Consider the following 21,726-nt stretch of genomic DNA (forward strand, 5'->3'; position numbering starts at 1 on the left):
GGCACGTCTAACTGTTGTAAATTGACTTGTGAACAAAATAGTAAAAAATATCGCCTTCCTTCCAAGAGAAAGGTGGATTGTGTATGTAAATCAAGTAAATATTATAGTACAGTAGAATGTGTTAGATGGATATACACAAAGAGAGACACATAAACACAAAACTGTCAAGTATTTCTGTGTCTTTCTCACCTATATATTGTAAAAATGCAGTGCCTATGTATATGTGTGTGTGTGTGTGTGTGTGTGTGTGTGTGTGTGTGTAAGTCCTTTCCTTCTGTGTTAGCCTTCAAACTCTTCCCTGGTATGTCTTGGAATTATTTTAATACTGGTTGTTTCTGTGATATCTGATGATTTGAAGTATTGGGTCACAGTAGTGTGCTCAAACACCTTTATTACAAGCATTGAGATTCCCCTTTCTTCTCCTCAATTTATGAGTCTATGCCAATAGACTGAACATACTTGGTAATCCAGCAATCTGAGTGGCCCGTGGTTTGTCTCACAAAGCCCCTTTGGTTGATATCTGAGGATATTCAAATTAAGATAAAGTTTTGAGGGCTCCCTGGTTTGTGCTTTTTCCCTCAACTGGTTGTTCTTAGTAATCTGGCTTGTTGGTTTAGTATATTATAATATTGCCTTATCTTTTTTAAGAAAAGTAATTATCCATGTATAAAAAATATATTCCATTTGTTTTTGTATCCTTGAGTAAGAAGACTATTCTACAATGAATTAATTGTATTGCTTCTCTTTTCTTGGATTGATGTTTCCCAAAATTTATCAATACTTTTTATGCACCATATGTTAATGGACTATCACCATTTACCTGCATTGATTGATTCTCTTACATGTGGGAAGCAAAGGGAAATGAACAATCCTGTTTTTGCACTCTGTCGTACTTCTTTTTTTTTAATGTTTATTTATTTTTGACAGAGAGAGACAGAGCATGAGCAGGGGAGGGTCAGAGAGAGAGGGAGACACAGAATCGGAAGCAGGCTCCAGGCTCTGAGCTGTCAGCACAGAGCTCGACGACGCAGGGCTCGAACTCACAGACTGTGAGATCATGACCTGAGCCGAAGTCGGCTGCTTAACCTACTGAGCCACCCAGGAGCCCCAAACTCTGTCATACTTCTAAGGTGAATGAGGATGGATACATGGCAAGGACACACAGATCTTGCCTCTCATGCATAGGTAATCTATGTCACTCCACACTTTCCCATGTGCTTATTTTTAATTTCCCCTTTGCTTACTTTTATTCTTCTTAGTATTTCTGGGATTTTACTGAAGTTAGGAGTTAATGATAGTTGCTTTGGTCACCATGATGCAATAAAGTCTCTGTTTAGCCAATGGACATTGAATAAAATAATTCATTGGAATAAAATTTAAGAAGTGCATGATCATGGCACTTGTTGTGATAAGCGTTGGGTGTTATATGTAAGTGATGAATCACTAAATTCTACTCCTGCAACCAATATTACCCTATATATTAAGTAGCTAGGATTTTAATAAAAACTTGAACCAAAATTTTTAAAAAGTAAAAAAAAAAAAAAGGAAAAGTACATAATGCAAAGCAATCAAGATGCCCTTCTGTAAGTATATGGGTAAGTAAACCATGACATATGCAGACAATGGAATATTATTCAGCACTAAAAAGAAATGATCCAGCAAGTCACAGAAAGATATGGTGCCACCATAAATGACTGTTGCTAAGTAAAAGAAGCCAATCTGAAAACACTACTTACAGTATGATTCCAGCTCTATGACACTCTGAAAAAAGGCATAACTATGGAGACAGTACAAAGATCAGTGGTTGCCAGGAGTTAGGGAAGAAGAAGGGATGAATAGAGGAAGAGAGAAAAACTTTAGGGCAGTAAAACTATTTTGTATGAAAGTATAATGGCGGATACGAGATGTTATATATTTGTCTGAAGCAATAGAAAAGTACAACACCAAGGATGATTTGTAATATAAATGATAGAGTTTCAGTGAAAATGACGTATCAGTGTAGGTTCATCAAATGTAACAACTGTACCTCTCTACTGGGGAATGTGGATAATGGGACATGGGGAGGCTATGCATTTGTTGGGACAGGGAATATATGAGAAATCTCTGTACCCTCTTAAGTTTACACTAAACCTAAAACTTCTCGTAAAAAATAAAGTCTCAAAATAGAAAAAAAAAACTATATTGCATAATACAGTATCATGTAAGAATCAATTTTATCAAACTGTTGATGTCCTTAATAGGAATCTTTGTGGGGCGCCTGGGTGGTGCAGTCGGTTAAGCGTCAGACTTCAGCCAGGTCACGATCTCGCGGTCTGTGAGTTCGAGCCCCGCGTCAGGCTCTGGGCTGATGGCTCAGAGCCTGGAGCCTGTTTCCGATTCTGTGTCTCCCTCTCTCTCTCTGCCGCTCCCCGTTCATGCTCTGTCTCTCTCTGTCCCAAAAAGTAAATAAACGTTGAAAAAAAAAAAAAAAAAGGAATCTTTGTGATGGTCATAAAGACTAGTAGGTAATATTATCTCATCTTTGGGTACTGTATGACAGGCATTCTTCGCGTCTTGAATTTTGTCCTCACAACAGCTCTGTGAGATAGACTGTATTAGAATTTTTATTTTTTAATTTATAAAATGGTGATTCAGAGGGGTTAAGTAAGCTGTCAGAGTACACACTCATTAGGTGTTAGAACCAGGCTTCAAAGCTGGGTGGTCTAGTTCATTACTAAGGCTTCATGCCCTTAAGACGTAACCTTTATTGTCTCTTAATGTCATCTTTATGCTTCACTGATGTCATCCCAGAGATGACAGAGAGTAAAATTTCCCGTAAGCTGATGTCAGACTAGAAAAGGAGAAATAGCAGAGAGATTCATAAAATAATGGAAGCCACGTCTGCACAGAAAAAGAATTCAAGAACGATAAAATCAGTTAATTACAAATAAATGAACTCACAGTAATTAATTAATTAATTAATTAATCAGGCATTTGGGGTTTTTTAAATGTTTGTTCATTTTGAGAGAGAGAGAGTGAGAGAGAGAGAGAGAAAGAGGGGGGAGGGGCAGAGAGAGGGGAAGTAAAAGAATCCCAATCAGGCTCCACTGTCAGGCCCAGACCCCAATGCAGGAGTCAATGTCACAAAACCGTGCGATTATGACCTGAGCCAAAATCAAGAGTTGGATGTTTAACTGATTGAGCCACACAGTTGCTCCTAATCAGGCATCTTGTAAGGGTGATTTTGCTCAAATAGACAGCCATAACAAAGTGAATGCAGAACAAAGCCTGAGCAAATCTCTAATAAATTGGAGGAGGGCAAGAATTAGCATTAAGTTATCAGAAACATCCTGAAAAGAAATAAACAAGGAGGTTTATATTTTTATATTTATGTTCAAAGTTTGACTCCTTTTGAGAAATAAAAGGTAAGGAGAAGCAGAATTACAAAAAAAAAAAAACAAAAAAAAAACAAAAACGTCATTGTTAGTGATTTGTAGTAGGAATTCTGCCAGGGACACTATAAGAGGTAGATACTCTTTCCAAAAAAAAAAAAGTTGGGGGGGGTGGGGGAGGCCTGTAAGGGAACTATTTATTCTCAATCATCTTCTACTCCTTAGGCTTTGCTGAAATTTCATCCAAGCTTCACCCATTTGGAAAATTAACATAAGGACAAGAGAATATATTGACTCTGATGTTGTGCAACAGAGCTAGTGAAAAGCCATGAAGTTCAACAGTCCATCACTTTTTTTTTTAATGAAAAACATGGCCCTCTTTCTTGAGCCATGATCTGTTGAGTGACCCATTAAATGCATGGGAAAAACATTCCTAAATGATATAATGGAGAAAGGTAGAGCATTACCTGCAGTTGTGAAGGTTGGGCACCATGTTATTTTCGGGTGTGCCATTCATATAGACTAAGATGTGAAAAACACCTCCCCAATGAAGTAGAATACATTGAATATTGCCCTGATTCATGTTAACACCCAACGGCTGTTCAGCACAGTGGTGACGCAGATAAAAAGAACAAGCTATAACTTTATCCACCTCATGAAAAAAAAAAACAAAAACCTTATCAGTCAACCTACACAGTTTGTCATCAAAAGAGCTCCTGAAAATATGAGAAAGAAAGAGAGGGAGAGAGAGAGAGATAACTGAGAATCTTGCGTATGAAAGTTAAATGATATTATATTTGGAATAAGGAACGATCTATGATTCATTAAATATCTAATGACCTACAATAATCATAATATTCCCAGATGTCAAATTGTATCTGAATATGATTCCTTAATTAGAGAAAGGCACCACTGGGAAAGAAGAAGGATGTGGGAATTGACAACTGGTGCCACACGTATCTCAGAATTCCACTTGGAGAGCTGAACAGGAATGCTATGAGGTAGAGAAATCTCAGAAGTCATATTACAGGAGAAACTCTATTCTAATTTCTAGTATGTGTGAGTGACTCCCTGGAAGGCACAAAGGGTGTGCCTTCCTATTCCTTCCTGTGTTATATTTCAGCAGAAATTCATATTATATTTACACTGTCTTACCTTGATTGTTTCCTTCATGATAAGGATTAAAATACTTTGGATGATATTCTTTAAATCTCAACAAACTTTCATCAAATAGCACATGAAATGAAATAATAACAAAATATATGGTCAGAGGTATCTGCCTATTTATCTAATGCACAGCTCAAAATAATAGAAATCAGTCAACCATAGAGTAGACAAAGTAAAAATTCAGATTTTATTCTGTCATAGAAAATGGCATTATTATTATTGTTGTTATTAATTATTATTTTTTAAAGTTTTTTATTTATTTTGAGAGAGCTTATTAGTAGTAGTAGTATTATTTAAAGTTTATTTATTTATTTTGAGAGAGAGAGAGAGAGAGAGAGACCATGAGCAGGGGAGAGACAGAGAGAGAGGGAGAGAGATAATCCCCAGCAAGCTCCACACTGTCAGTGCAGAGCACAACGTGAGACACAAAACCATGAACCATGAGATCATGACCTGATCCAAAATCAAGATTCAGATGTTTAACCAACAGAGCCACCCAAGCACCCCTGAAAATGTTGGTGTTTTTAAAACTTACGTCTTCATAAAATTTTTCCTTGGTCATCACAGTGCACCTTGATTCCATAGAAATTAGAGACTTATTTTCAAAAAATTGATTTAGAAATAGAACATTATAAAGATTTCTTTCAAGTTTTAATTTTTTACAAAGTCATTAAACTTTCACATGTTTTGTCTACCATAAAGAATTTAATACCTATTAGATAAATGTGATTTCTGTCTCTTGCAAGGTGGATTATACATAGATTAACCTCCTGATTTCAGATCTAGTAATAGTCACGTAAATGGACTTTTTTCCCCTTGTCGCTATTTTTATTTTTATAGCGGTCTCATTGAGATATAATTTACAAGCCATACAATTCACCCATTCTAAATGTACAATTCAATGATTATAGGATATTCACAGAGTTGTACAACCAACACCACAATCAATTTTAGGACATTTTCATTACCCCGGAAAGAGACCTCGTGCCTATTAGTACTTAGTAGTTACTCCTCATTCTTCATCAACACCTCCAAACCCCAGCCTCAAGCAACCAACAATCTCTTTCCTGCCTCCATGATTTCATCCATTGGGGCATTTCCTGTAAGTGTACTTATACAATATGTGTACCTTTGGGTCTGATGTCTTTCACAGATCTGAAACTTGAACAGTTTTATATTACAAGTCAACGAATCATCTTTTATCTTGTCTGTTTAATAACCTTTCTCTGATAGTGCTTAGCAGAGGAAGGAGGAACTGCCTCATGACTGCCAGAGGGAAAAAAGAAGCCCAGATTCCCCACTCGGTCTCTGTTGACGTCTCTGGTTTTCAGCAGCTCTTTCAATGACAAACTGTATAGGTTGATCCGTGAAGGTTCTTTTCATGGGGTTGATAGATATTCCTGAGTTGTACCTTGTTCCTTTTATTTGTCTAATCACTGTGGTCAGCAGCCTTTGGCTGTTTACATGAATCGGGACAATACTCAATATATTGTACGGGCATACCTTGGAGATAATGCAGATTACTGCCACATTAAAGCCAGTATCACAATAAAGCTGTATCACACTAAACCGAGAGAAACGAATGTTTTGATTCCCCAGGGCCTATATAAGTTGTGTTTACACTATACTATTGTCTATTAAGTATGCAATAGCATTATGTCTAAAAGACAATGTACATATCTCAATTTCAAAAAATGCACTAACCATCATCATCTGAGCTTCCAGAAAGTTGTAATCTTTTTGGTAATGGAGAGTGTTGCCTCCATGTTGGTCGCTGCTGACTGATGGGGTGGTGTTGCTGAAGGCTGGGGTGGCTGAGGCAATTTTTTTAAAGCAAGATGACAATGAAATTCACTGCCTCAATTGATTCTTTCTTTCTCAGATGAATTTCTCTGTAGCATGCAATTCTTTTTGGTAGCATTTTACCCACAGTAGAACTACTTTAAAATTGGAGTAGATCCTCTCAAACCCTGACCCGACTTTATCAACTACATTTATCTAATATTCTAAATCCATTGTTGCCCTTTCAATAATCTTCACAACATCTTTACCAGGAATAGATGCCATCTCAAGAAACCACTTTCTTTGTTCATCCAGAAGAAGCAACTCTTCATCCAACACTGAGGATGGGAGGAGTTGTAGTAGGATGAGGCAATCCAAAAGGAAATGCTGACCGGATACAGTTCCTTGTCCTTCTTCCTTCTGCAGTTAGCCAACATTTCTCTATTCAAACCACCTCACCTCCATTAACTTTTTTTTATGAGATTGCAGCAGTTCAAATATAATGATAATGAAAAAGTCTGAAATATTGTGAGATTACCAAAATGCAACACAGACATAAAATGAGCAGAGGCTGTTGGAAACATAGTGCCAATACACTTGCTCGATGCAGGGTTGCCACAAACCTTTGAGTTGTAAAAAAAAAAAGTAGGATTTGCAAAGTGCAATAAAGTGAAACGCAATGAGTTATGCATGTTCTGTATAGACGTTGACATTATGCATTATTAATAATATTACAACTATGATAATTATTATATTGTTGGAAATAACTTTATAGAAATGGCTTCTATCCCTCTGAATGATTGTAGTATATATTTTAAATTCATATCCATATCATATACATTCCAAAATCTGTTTATAAATATGATCATTTTACAGTTGTATTTTTTACAACAGGAATGTCTGGGGTTTTTCCCTGTTTATGTAGAGAGATTTTTGTTAACTAGTTGAATATGCCTGGCTTGTCAGTTATGAACTACCAAAAATAAAATCATTGGAATATATTTTCAACTGACTCATGGGCTTTGAGAATCCCAGATTGCATCTACTGACCTTCACAGTCGTAGAACTCAAAAATACATTGAAGAACCTGGGTGGCTTAGTTGGTTAAGCATCCGACTTTGTCTTAGATCATGATCTCAAAATTTATGAGTTTGAACATGGCACTGGGCTCTCTGCTGTCAGCACAGAACATGTCTTGGATCCCCTGTCCCTCTTTCTCCCTTTCCCTCCATCACTTGCACTTTTTTTCTCAAAAATAAATACACATTGGGGTGCCTGGGTGGCTCAGTCAGTTAAGCATCCCACTTTGGCTCAGGTCATGATCTCATGGTTTGTGAGTTCAAGCCCTGCATTGGGTTCTGTGCTGACAGCTCAGAGCCTGGAGCCTGCTTCAGATTCTGTGTCTCCTTCTCTCTCTCTGCCCCTCCCCAACTTGTACTCTGTCTCTCTGTCTCTCAAAAAATAAATAAATGTAAAACAAATTTTAAATAAAAAAATAAACATTAAAAAGAAATGTTTAAAGAACTCAAAAATACACAAAATTGTACTTAATTTAATTTAATGTGAATGCAAATATATTTCCCTCAGATTTATTTTTGTTTGTTAATGGTAAATGTTGGTATTATTAAATGAAGGAAAACTAACGAATCACTGAGTACTTACCGAACTAAGCCAGTAAGTGCGTGTCAGATTACAGAGCCTGATTTTTAAATGTATTCAATGGAATTTTTCTAAATTGTAAGATTCCAGCATGTGAAGTATTTTCTTGGCATTTTTGTTTTGTTTTAAATCTTGAATGAAGAGAAAGAGGAAACTTAAAAAGAGAGAAGGTTTTGAATTTACTAAATTACTCTTGTTTAAATTTTTTAATGTTTTATTTATTTTTGAGAGAGATAGAGCATGAGTGGGGGCAGGGTGGAGACAGAGAGAGAGAGAGAGAGAGAATCTGAAACAAGCTCCAGGCTCAGAGCTGTCAGTACAGAGCCCGACGCGGAGCTTGAACTCGGGAACAACAAGATCATGACCTAGGCTGAAGTCAAACGCTTAACCACCTGAGCCACCCAGGCACCCCTACTAAATTAGTCTTTAAATGATCCTCCACTGGGGACTAGAACTGAAACACCTGAAGCAGAAATCTTGAGGCTCCTGTTATCATCTCAAAAGTAGTCATTGGGCAGCCAGCTTCCCTCTTCAGAGATTAAGACATAGAAAAGAAAGAAACATGGACCAAATAACAAGCTTTGGAGTGGAAAGTTCTCATTACATTTGTATGGAGGTACCACTAATCATTCTGTACCCAAATTCCAGTGTGTGTATGTGTGTGTATGTGTACATGTGCACGTGTGTGTGTGTGTGCGTGTGGTTTTCCCACATTTTTTTTTCTCAGTTAAATCTTTATGTTATTTCCAGCCAGAACACCACATAGTGTTGGTGAGAACTAACAGCCCCTGGCATTGCGCAAACAAGTCTTGGCCGCCAGTTTTCCTCTCTTTTCCTTTTAGCCCTCCTACTGTTCTCTTTATGCTGCAGTCCACGCAGCAGCAATGGCCAGCCTAACTCTGTTGATGTTAGTGGCAAGAAATTTCTAACAGCAGAGAGAGTCCTGCAATTCAACTCAATATTGACTCCCTCTACCCAGAGATAGTGTCAGATCCTCCGGGTTAAGGGTTCAGTCCCACAGACTGCCCGCCCCCCTCCCGTCCCCCCCTTCAGATGCCAACTCCATGACCAGTTTGTTTATTGTGACTCTGACCAACTGAGTCCAAATCAGAGGTTCCAATGACCCCATTCCTCACGCTTGATACATTTGTTAGGGCAGCTCAGGGAACTCAGGAAACCGGTTTATTCACTCCAGAGAAAGTTAAGGCATAGAAGCAAGCCTTCATGAGTATAAAGAAAGAAAATATATAATATATATGGATTTAGGTCAATAACAGTTTCAGATATTTGAATAAGCATATATATATAGGACAAAATATACATGAATAAACACAAAAACTAAAATTAATTTATTAATTATTTAGGGAAAGCACATTATTGCGTGTTGACGATTGTAACTATCATTTTCTCAAAATGAGGTCACTCATATCTAAGAAGAACAGTAGACAAGTAGCTGCTGTTTGGAAAATATCCCTTGAAATAATACCTGTCTTTTTAGTCACCAGGGAGATTTTCCCATGTTTAAAATTTAATGCAAGTTTTGGGGTGCCTGGGTGGCTCAGTCGGCTGAACCTCTTGGCTTCCACCCGGGTTATGATGTCATGGTTTGTGAGTTCAAGCCTAGCCTTGGGCTCACTGCTGTCAACAGAGAACCCACTTCAGATCTTCTGCCCCCCTCTTTCTCTGTTCCTCCCTTACTCATGCTGTCTCGCTCTAAATGAAAAAAAATTAATACATACATACATACATACATACATTTAATGCAATTTTTACAAATAAAAGAAAAATGTATGCTGTTACCTTTCTGGGCAAATAATTTTTAGGTATCTTAGAAGAACCTCTAATTCTTTATATCTCCAACAGTATATGCCTATTTTTTTTCTTTCCGTTTTCCAAACATCAGAAAATACACAATTCTAGGAAGTGATGAAATAAATTTTGTTGAATTAATTTTATTAAAATTGATGCAGATACATATCTCACATGAGCTAAGCTTTGTTATCTGTTCTAAAATGCAGTTATGAATTCAATCACTTTCTACAAAAGTAGAAATACTTTTGTTTTCTCGTGTGAAAATGAGTATGTAGAATATATGGTTTGTACTAAGAAACTACAGTTAATTAAATTCATGCAAATGTTAGTTAAGTAAAGAAGGGACTGGTGGACTGTTGTACAATTCACAGGGACTTGAAATTAACAGGGGAAATGTTTCATCTCTATGGCCCTTTTCACAGCATCCTTTACCTCTTTGTTCCTCAGACTGTAAATAAGTGGGTTTAACATGGGAATCACTAGTGTATAGAACACAGAAACCACCTTCTCCTGCTCCACAGAATACTGGGAACTTGGCTGAATGTAACTAAAGCTTAAGGTACCATAGAATATGGTCACAGAAGTCAGGTGAGAGGCACAGGTGGAGAAGGCTTTCTGTCTACCTGCTGCTGAACTGATCCTCAGGATAGTGATAAAAATGAAAATGTAGGAAATGACCACAATCAAAAAAGTAGCCATGGCAATGACTCCAGAAAAAGTTAAGAGCAGCAACTCATTCTTGGATGTATCAGAACACGACAGCTTTAGCAGTGGGGGAACATCACAGAAGAAGTGGCTAACAACATTGGACCCACAAAAGGACAGTCTTCCCAAGCTTATTGTGTGTATCAATGAGTTGAGCATTCCACCGACGAATGACCCAGTGACCAGCCCTACACACTTCCTTTTAGACATGACTACACTGTAAAGCAAAGGGTTGGCAATGGCCACATAGCGGTCATAGGCCATCAATGACAGCAAGAAGCCTTCTGTGGTGATAAACACCCCAAAAAACAAATGCTGCACTATGCAGGCAGATAATGAGATGGTTTCCCTCACAACCAAGAAGTTGATCAGCATTTTCGGTGCAATAACAGATGAATAGCAGGCATCTATAAATGAAAGGCAGCTTAGGAAAAAGTACATGGGTGTGTGGAGCTTGGGAGTGATTTGGATTAAGAAAATCATGCCCAGATTCCCTGCCAAGGTAATTGCATAAATCACCAAGAACAACACAAAAAGCATGATTTTCAGGTCAGCATTATCTGTCAATCCCAAAAGAATAAATTCAGTAACAGCTGTGAAATTTTCTTCGGCCATTTGTTAATTCCTTATCTTGAAGTCTGATATGAAAAAAAATAAAGGAATTAGAATAAACAGGACAGTCTGGCATTTAGTAAAAACAAACAGAAACATGTTTATAGTTGTGTCTTTAAATAAATCATTTTGCTGAATCTAAGTCTACTCATTTATAATAGCTGGAGCTTTATTAAATTGCTTCTTAATTTTTTTCAAGGCTACTTATGATTCTATCCCATAAGGAAATATTGAAAAAGCATTTAGACTCTCAAAAATTTTAGTCTGTTTCTATGGTGCTCACCTCAATAGAAAGAAAGGTGATACCAGAATGAGGGACACTGATGGCAAGTGAAAAGAATTTGCAAAGTTAAATTTAAGCTATGGTCTCAACTCTTCTTATTTAGACTTGAAAGAAATAAATTACAAGAAGATCTAAGGCAGGGGTTGACCTTCAAGCTGGTGCCATGATACTCTTCAAAGTACATGGATCCCTGGCTTCTTGTGATGGCTTCTGATGAGCCCTTGGAAGGACACCCCCAGTGAAATCACCTACTCTGAGACCCAGGAAATCACTTATCACTACTGACTTACTGACTTTGGCAAACTCATTTATCTTTTCTCAGACTGCATATAATTACATCTACGTCACATTATTATTGAAAAGAAAATAGGAGATATTGCAAGCAAGATGCTAAATATTGCTTTGAGTGTACAATAAGTACTCAAATTATAGAAAAGATAGTAAGATATATATAACAGAAAAATGATAGATGTAGATTAGACAAAAGATAGACAGATGATAGATGATAGATAGATGGATAGATAGATGATAGATAGATAGATAGATAGATAGATAGATAGATAGATAGATGATAGGTAATAGATGATATATATGTAGGTAGATAAGCAATATATTGATAGGCAATTGCTATGTGAGTTTCTTTAAGGGAAGATGTGGACAAATATAGATCATGAAAAAAATATTTTAGTCAACCAATTTACCTTTCCCCAATTTTTAATATCTGGCTCATTTTATTTAAAATGGCATTTAAATGTAAATGTAAATGGATGGTTTAACATTTCCTTTGATAAATTACTGGCCCATAAATTTTCACAATTTCTCATATGTTGCTCAGAAACTATCAGTATATTTGCCACAGTGCATGAGTGCTTTCAACCAATGATGTTAAGCCCAGACTTTTCATTACTGAATATAACATTAGTGTATCACGTCCCAAGTATCCTATGCAGTGTGATTTCATGAAAATATTTACACATAAAGTGAAACTGAATTAAATTTAAATTATGTGAACTAGTCCTCATTCAAGTGCTCAAGACCCATATGTGACTGGTAGTCAATATGCTGAACAACAGAAATTATAGACATTTCCATCACTGCAGAAAGTTGCATTGGTTAGAATTCTCATGGAACTGTCTGCTTCTTCTTTTCAGAACACCAACTAAAAAACATTTTCTCAAGGAAAGATTGTCTATTGCAAACAGTGTTCATCGTGAGCATACTTAAAAACACGGCACTTCCAAATGGAATTTAGAAATTCAATTATAGTGCTTATTCAGAGATCCCCATCCTCTGCAAAATTTAAGATGATACTGATGCAGAATTGAATGATAAGGTGTTGAGTTAGATGACATAATCTCTAATATTCTTAGCACTCATATGATTCTACAAGACTTAAAACAAATTTTCTACCTAATCTAATTATGAGGAAATTCAAAGAAAAAGAAAAAAAAGCTTACAAAACTAATTGAACTTACCAAAAATATTTTAATCTTTCAGCTTTAGAAACTCTGTGTACTTTTCCATGTTTTTGATTGGTGAAAAAGAGTTTCCGTTAATAATTATGTGATATACAGAGTTATTATATTAATAGTATGTATCTAAAGATAACTCCAGGTAAAATAATTGAAGGCAAATTTTATCTATTAATGTACAAGGAGCAAAATAACAAACTAATGAACAGTTTTAACATATTTAATACTTTTCCTCTAAGAGGACAAGTTTGTGCAGAAGGGACATCTGTATATATGCACACACTTGGCATTGGCCTCTAAGGAGATTTATGACAGCTTGAATGTTTTACAGTAACTTAGGACACTGTCTCTCAAGGGAATTTACACTTTCCCATGATTTCTCTATCTCCCTAAAGTGTATAATTAACTAAAATGCTATTAATAATTTAAGAAAACATCAAAAAAAGATGGGGAGATTTTTGAAATTCAGTAGCATATAATAGGAACAATAACTGAAGATAAATCTGTTCACAAAAAAAGTGAATTACCTAAATGATAAATAGTTAGAGGTTTCTAGGCTTGTTACAAACTTTGTCTTTTTTCTTTTTTGAAGTTTATTTATTTATTTTGAGGGGGGAGAGGAAGAGAAAGAGAGAGAGAGAGAGAGAGAAAAAATCCCAAGCAGGTTCTCCACTGTCAGTGCAGAGCCCAGGGCTCTCCATCCCATGGCCTATGAGATCATGACCTGGACAGAAATCAAGAGTTGGTTGCTCAACCAACTGAGCCACCCAGGTTCCCCCAAACTTTGTCTTTATGCAGATGTTCAAGATAAGGACACTGGCAAATGTTACTACTTTAAAAGCAATGTACGCACACACAGTAAACAAGCAAATTTCTGATGGTTAGGACACCTATCTCTATTCTTGGTTTAACATGCAGAATGACTTGGAAGAAATCCTGCTTGAAATCCGGCTTAGAGTCAGTGCTTACACTCACCAAACTAATGTTTACTGATGGATGATACACTCTAGGCATTATGGTACAAACTAGAGATGAGGGGTTATCAAAAATAATGGAATATTCATTTTAAGAAAGATTGGAGAATAAACATCCTCCCAAAGACACTTACATCAGAATATCTAGATATATGTTCAAAAAAAGTAGATAATCATGGAGGGAAATAAGAGGATGCTAAAAATCAGACTGATAAGGGAAAATTGGTAGCATGTCTTATCTGAACGCTTTTGTCAATCTCTGTAACTGGAATCTGGATTTTAATAAGCCTGCTGCGGAAAACCACTGAAAATTGGAGAACACACATGTGACAGATGTTTTCAGATATTTGATGATTGGCAGCACACTACTGTGATCTGTAAGGGGCACGTTTACTGGTTCCTGACACGGGGTGGTGGTTGGGAACACATGGAGAACACAATAGTCACATTGAAACGAAAAGACAAAATCAGATCAGGAAGGGCTGGGGTGCCTGAAATGTGGGAGCTTAGTCCTGGAGTAGAAAGACCTAAGCAAAGTGATTAAGATGTTGACATGACGTTTGAGACTTTGGATGACTTCCGAAGTGCACATATTAAGAGAAGACCCCATAAGTCCAGATCAGGAACAACTACCAGGGAGAAAGAAATCATCAGGAATCCGTATGATGAAAGCTACTGATTCACACAAGATATATCAGATATATTTAAATTCTGTCAACACTTAGTGAGGAAATTTATTGACTATATAGGGCTTCCAGTGGAGATAGCAAAAGACAAAATAACTCACCCCAGAGGAAAAGATTCACTATACTCCATTTTAACACAGCTCAATATTAACTTTCAACAGGATTAAGAAGAATGTCAAGTAAATAAAAGTAAAGAAAACTCAACACTGTTTAAAGAAAGATGTAAAAATTCTCTACTCAACTGCAGAATGTTTGCAAGGTTTAGCATCTAAAGTTGTATTTCTCTGCAGGTTGAAAAAACAGGAAAATGTTATCCATAACCTCAGGAAAAATAAATCATCGGTATTAGACCTAGAAATAACAGAGATAATAGAAATAGCAGATTAGGACTTTAAAACAATTGCAAATATTTGCAAGAATTTAGAGGAAAACATGGATATTAAAAAGAGAAACAGGAATTATGATAGAGAATCTAAATGAGTTACTAGGGGCAGGAGGAAATATCAGTCATAAGCATTTTATTGTTCTTTTTTTTTAAGTTTATTTATTTATTTTGAGAGAGAGAGAGAGAGAGAGAGAGAGAGAGAAAGAGAGAGAGAGAGACCACAAGCAGGGGAGGGGCAGAGAGAGGGAGAGAGAGAATCTCAAGCAGGAGAGAAAGAACCCCAACCAGGCTCTCAGTACAGAGCCCGACACAGGGCTCAATCTCATAAACTTTGAGATCATGACCTGAGCTGAAATCAAGCTTCGGGCGCTTAACTGACTGAGCCACTCAGGCATCTCTTATTCATTATTTTTTTTAACAGCAAACTAGATACTGCATAAAAAACAATTAGTGAATTTGAAAACAAGACAATAGATTTTACTCTTAATGAGTACAGTTCGTGGGAATCAAAGATTGGTAGGATCTCAGCTCAGGAAACATTATACTTGAGGCAATCATTATGGCAACACATTGTATTACAATCATGGTTACAGGTTTGCCATATGAAAGGTCAAGGCATGTATATCAGTCATTTAAAGATGAGGCTTTAATTTCAAATCTTCTACTTGTCAGCCATGTGACTTTCGGCAAGTTATCTGAGTTTGGTGTCCTTTGAATATGGAAATAGTAATATCTGTCTTACTGAGGTTAAATGATGTATTTTAACCCAGTGCCTACTGATATGCTTGTATTCTAATAATAAATTCCAAGAAAAATTCTTGTCCAATTACGATGTTATTGTCAAATGTATCCATGATTTTTGGAGCTATTCCAGTTTTACTGGGATAAAGCTGATGTCAAACTATTTTCCATTGTTACTTTCATCACTGAGTCTGAATGAGTGTATTTATATCATGTAGGTCTCCATGGAGCTGTACATTATCACTTACGTTGTTTTGTTCCTTTCCTTGAATTGTCCCTTACATGTTTTCACTAGGGAATATGTAGGATATCCTCGATAATTAGTAGGTATCACAAAGCAACTTAAAAATATCTCTCAGATGATTTGGGCACATCATCTGAATGAATTACATGTAACTTCCTCAGGGAGCATTGCAAAGAAGAGGAGAAACATAAATTCTCCCTGCCCAAAGGAAAAGCAAGAGTAATTTAGGAGAAGAAAATCCAGTCTATTAAAGGTGAGTAGATAGGACTTGTTAATTTTGATTATCACTTGGATGCTGGTAATTTCTCATGGTTCCTGGCTTCTGATCATGGACACTCCCATGGTCACTGACAGCAGATTCTTTCTAACACACCACAAAAATTCATTATACTTTTTGTTAACCGGGGTTCCCTGGAGTAGAATTGTCTTTTTAGGGCACTAAATCCTATGAATTGACTATATGTCATAGATCCATTTGATCTGTGAGAGTTGATAGTGGAATTTGGACAAGTGAAGAGGAAGTCAAAAGTATCTGAAAACATCAATATTGGTCTCATCAACTAGAAACTGTTAAGGTTAGGATTTCTGCATAAACTACAGTTACATATGGGTTTCATATTAACAACAAATAATTTGTAGTATGTGTCCTATGTAATGTTTAATAATATTCTTTAATATGAATATATTCAATGAAATATTTGAAAAAGAATATTTTAAAATATATTATTACCCATGCAATATTTTATAAACTACAAATAATTTTAATATAAGGACTCCCAGGCATGAGCTTGTAAAAATTTTAGTTGTTAGTTTTTTGTTTTTTGGTTTTGGTTTTGTTTTTTTTTGTTTTTTTTTCCCGACTGAGTTGCTTGCTACTTGATTTCTTTACTCAGAATGGGATTTATAAACTGATTGAGTAGCCTGGAAAATAAATAGAATGACTTTTAAGAATTATGGAGAAAGCCCTGAACCCCAAATAATTCCTACCTAATATTACCATGTCTGAAGATTGAAAAGTCATTTTCAATATGTCGTTTTTTATATCCTGTTTTAATGGTTAGCCCTAAATGGAAGTATTTAAAATGTATGCATCAAGATGTTCAAAACTGGGGCGCCTGCGTGGCTCAGTCGGCTAAGCATCTGACTTCAGCTCAGGTCACCATCTTGCAGTTTGTGGGTTCGAGCCCCGCATTGGGCTCTGTGCTGACAGCTCAGAGCCTGGAGCCTGCTTCAGATTCTGTGTCTCTCCATCTCTCAGCCCCTCCCCTGCTCATGCTCCGTGTCTCTCTGTCTCTCAATAATAAATAAACGTTAAAAAAATTTAAAAAAAAGATGTTCAAAACTGATCAGATATCCTTTTCAAAATAAGAATGGATAGGGTGTTAATATCTCTTTAAGACCTTAATAGCCATTCTTTTTGATAAATACTCAGAAGCAGTGTTCCTAGATCATATGGGGAATTGCTAATCAACAGGTATAAAGTTTCAGTTATGTGAGATGAGTAAGATCTAGAGATGTGTCATAGAACATCGTGCCTAGTTAACAATGCTGTGTTGTAGAGTTAAAAATCTTTTAACTATGTAGATCTCATGTCAATTATTTTTATAATAAAATAAAAATTAAAAGAGAAAAAAACAGGGCCAAAGAATCCAGATATCTTCAGAGAGAGGTAAAAACTGACACTGAAAATGGAGAGAAACTCAATAAACACTAGACTAGTACTTAGCAATACATTGACGACTTCAAAGTGGTGGGATTGGTACCAGAACTCTGAATCCCTTTGTTAAGCTGGTGCATTTTCCATTCTGTGGGAAAACCCATGACAGCAGGTCCGGCGACCCTTGGAGCTTATTCGTGCAAGAGGAAGGGCCCTGAAAGCAGGGAGGAACTCAATGGAGAAACAATAGACAATATCATCCAGGAAAATGGGATGGTATTTCCCGTACTGCCTCTCTCGTCCATGCCCACTCCGGGGATCAAACTGGCTGACTCAACACTAAAAATTATCAGATTCTTAGAAATCTGCCAGCTACCACCGGGTAGCTTCAGACTCCAGCTGGCCTGTGGTAGGCTCCCGTGAGTTTCATCTGATAGGTAGAAGCGTCTACCTTAACCCCCTTGGACTGCTAGTTGTACTGACTAAAGCTACACATCTCGTTACGTGAAAGTAATTCTATTCTGTATTTTATCTGACTGAATATGTTCAATTCCAATTCCTTCTCCACTTGAAAATCATGCTAACAGAGTTCCGAATGTTCACTGAAAAACAGGGGGAAAGGAAGGAATCCAGGTGGATTGAGCTAAAGCAGTTTCACTGTCTTCAATCACTTTGTTTCACTGACTTCCGATGTAAATTTTATGAAATGAAGGCGACACTTATCAGAGAGATATTTGCAAATCACAGTATTGTGCCCTACGTACATCCCATTGTAGAATTTGAGAAATAAACTGACATAATAAACACTCAAATAAATATGTTAAATGTTTTATAGACCTTATCATATCCACAATGGAAGAATCAATCTATACATATAAATAAGCAAAGCAGAGGAAATATAGTATGTAAAATTCAATATTCCTGAATATTGATATAAACTGTATATTTTAGCAGGAGTGGATCCAAACCTTGTGCATTTTGAGGCTTATCCTAATTTGAGATCATTCTTTAAAAAAAAAGAAGAAGAAGAAGAAATAGGGGAGGCTGGGTCGCTCAGTCAGTTAAGCGGCAGACTCTTGATTTCAGCTCAGGTCATGATGCCATGATTTGTGAGTTCAAATACCACAATGGGCTCTGTGCTGACAGCTTGGAGCCTGCTCCCAATCCTCTGTCTCCCTCTCTCTGACCTTTCCCTGCTTGTACTCCCTCTCTCTCTCTCTCTCAAAAATAAATGAATGTTAAAAAAAATTAAAAGAGAAGAAATAAAACTATGCATGTAAGTTGCAATGTAAATTTGAATATTTATTTACGATGGAAACATAATCTTAAAGTTCAGCTCTAAAACTAATAATCAAAAGCATCATAAAATCTTGGGGTGCCTGGGTGGCTCAGTCAGGTAAGCCTGATTTTGGCTCAGATCATGATGTCAGGGTTTGTGAGTTTGAGTCCCACGTGGGGCTCTGTACTGACAATGCAGAGCCTGCTTAGGATTCTCTCTCTCCCTCTCTCTCTCTGTCCCTCCACCTCCCTCACTCATGCTGTCTCTGTCTCTGTCTCTCTCTGTTTTTCAAAAAAAAGCATCATAATATCCATAAATATGTTCTTATTAATGACATACATCTCAGCATATTGGGTGGTAGGAGTGTTCTTAACAGCTGTTCTTACACCAAATGGATGGCACTTTTCAGTGATAAATATCATTGATTTTGAACCATATAGATATATTCAGTAACCATCAAATAAAGTATTGTTTACTCAACCTCTTTTTAACTGGATCCCACAAATTCCTCAGACATGACAAACTATCTTGACATTAGCTGAAGGATGATGGAGAAGTTGGAATGGAGACAGAAAATGAGCTTAATTGATCAAGGTTAAAATATTTTACATTTGCAACATTTACAAAGATATATTACTTTGTTAGTTCATGCATAAGCCTCATTCATGGCCTTGAAAATGCAAATGAGGAACCTAAATCTTAAACTGCATTGCCTCCAGATTATTTCTGCTTCTTTCATTAAGAATATCAAAATTTCACTGGAATTATCATACAAAAATGGAAGTGTACAAAAGGAAAATTGATACCATTGTGTAGATGAAATAAAGTCTAATAAATCTGTATTAATGCTTATATGGCTTTTTACTTTTTTTATGAATAGACTTTTATTTTATTTCATTTTTTAAATATAAAATTTATTGTCAAATTGGTTTCCATACAACACCCAGTGCTCATCCCAAAAGGTGCCCTCCTCAATGCCCATCACCCACTCGCCGCTCCCTCCCACCCCCCATCAACCCTCAGTTTGTTCTCAGTTTTTAAGAGTCTCTTATGCTTTGGCTCTCTCCCACTCTAACCTCTTTTTCTTTCCTTCCCCTCCCCCATGGGTTTCTATTAAGTTTCTCAGGATCCACATAAGAGTGAAAACATATGGTATCTGTCTTTCTCTGTATGGCTTATTTCACTTAGCATCACACTCTCCAGTTCCATCCACGTTGCTACAAAAGTCCAGATTTCATTCTTTCTCATTGCCAAGTAGTATTCCCTTGTATATATAAACCACATCTTCTTTATCCATTTGTCAGTTGATGGACATTTAGGCTCTTTCCACAATTTGGCTATTGTTGAAAGTGCTGCTATAAACATTGGGGAACAAGTGCCCCTATGCATCAGCACTCCTGTATCCCTTGGGTAGATTCCTAGCAGGGCTATTGCTGGGTCATAGGGTAGGTCTATTTTTAACTTTTTGAGGAACCTCCACACTGTTTTCCAGAGCAACTGCACCAGTTTGCATTCCCACCAACAGTGCAAGAGGGTTCCCGTTTCTCCACATCCTCGCCAGCACCTATAGTCTCCTGATTTGTTCATTTTAGCCACTCTGACCGGTGTGAGGTGATATCTGAGTGTGGTTTTAATTTGTATTTCCCTGATGAGGAGTGACGTTGAGCATCTTTTCATGTGCCTGTTGGCCATCTGGATGTCTTCATTAAAGAAGTGTCTATTCATATTTTCTGCCCATTTCTTCACTGGATTAATTGGTTTTTGGGTGTGGAGTTTGCTGAGTTCTTTATAGGTTTTGGATACTAGCCCTCTGTCTGATATGTTATTTGCAAATATCTTTTCCCATTCCGTTGGTTGCCTTTTTGTTTTGTTGATTGTTTCCTTTGCTGTGCAGAAACTTTTTATCTTCATGAGGTCCCAATAGTTCATTTTTGCTTTTAATTCCCTTGTCTTTGAAGACGTGTCAAGTAAGAAATTGCTGCAGCTAAGGTCAGAGAGGATTTTTCCCACTTTCTCCTCTAGGGTTTTGATGGTTTCCTGTCTCACATTCAGGTCCTTCATCCATTTTGAGTTTATTTTTGTGAATGGTGTAAGAAAGTGGTCTAGTTTCATTCTTCTGCATGTTGCTGTCCAGTTCTCCTAGCACCATTTGTTAAAGAGACTGTCTTTTTTCCATCGGATGTTCTTTCCTGCTTTGTCAAAGATTAGTTGGCCATACCTTTGTGGGTCCAATTCTGGAGTCTATTCTATTCCATTGGTCTATGTGTCTGTTTTTGTGCCAATACCATGCTGTCTTGATGATTACAGCTTTGTAGTAGAGGCTAAAGTCTGGGATTGTGACGCCTCCTGCTTTGGTCTTCTTCAATATTACTTTGGCTATTCAGGGACTTTTGTGGTTCCATACAAATTTTAGGATTGCTTGTTCTAGGTTCGAGAAGAATGCTGGTGCAATTTTGACTAGGATTGCATTGAATGTGTAAATAGCTTTGGGTAGTATTGACATTTTAACAATATTTATTCTTCCAATCCATGAGCACAGAATGTTTTCCCATTTCTTTCTATCTTCTTCAATTTCCTTCATAAGCTTTCTATAGTTTTCAGCATACAGATCTTTTACATCTTTGGTTAGGTTTATTCCTAGGTATTTTATGATTCTTGGTGCAACTGTGAATGGGATCAGTTTCTTTATTTGTCTTTCTGTTGCTTCATTATTAGTGTATAAGAATGCAACTGATTTCTGTACATTGATTTTGTATCCTGCAACTTTGCTGAATTTATGTATCAGTTCTAGGAAACTATTGGCGGAGTCTATTTGGTTTTCCATGTATAATATCATGTTATCTGCAAAAAGTGAAAGCCTGATTTCATCTTTGCCAACTTTAATGCCTTTGATTTCC

At 36.7% G+C, this 21,726-nt stretch overlaps 2 protein-coding genes across 3 annotated transcripts in view; one reads left to right on the forward strand and one right to left on the reverse strand.

The window, feature by feature from the left end:
• Positions 1-21,726, forward strand: part of LOC101083451 (olfactory receptor 8K1) — a 52,519-nt gene that overhangs the window by 19,639 nt on the left and 11,154 nt on the right. The window contains exon 1 of one of the 2 annotated variants that reach the window (XM_023239840.2): positions 16,042-16,146. The exons of the other annotated variant lie outside the window; for it this stretch is intronic. The gene's annotated coding sequence lies outside the window, so the exon portion shown is untranslated. Of the gene's footprint in view, positions 1-16,041; positions 16,147-21,726 lie in introns of those variants that run through there. 2 annotated transcript variants of the gene reach the window in all.
• Positions 10,173-11,117, reverse strand: LOC101083205 (olfactory receptor 1052). The gene has a single exon (XM_003993344.2). The coding sequence runs from the start codon at positions 11,109-11,111 to the stop codon at positions 10,173-10,175; it is 939 nt and encodes a 312-aa protein (XP_003993393.1). The 5' UTR covers positions 11,112-11,117.

Source organism: Felis catus, chromosome D1 (genome assembly GCF_018350175.1).
Source record: "Felis catus isolate Fca126 chromosome D1, F.catus_Fca126_mat1.0, whole genome shotgun sequence".
Classification (NCBI taxonomy): domain Eukaryota; kingdom Metazoa; phylum Chordata; class Mammalia; order Carnivora; family Felidae; genus Felis; species Felis catus.

Bases quoted from the DNA above. Each gene is read 5' to 3' on its own strand.
- LOC101083205 (XM_003993344.2), bottom strand. From the start codon at position 11,111: ATGGCCGAAGAAAATTTCACAGCTGTTACTGAATTTATTCTTTTGGGA.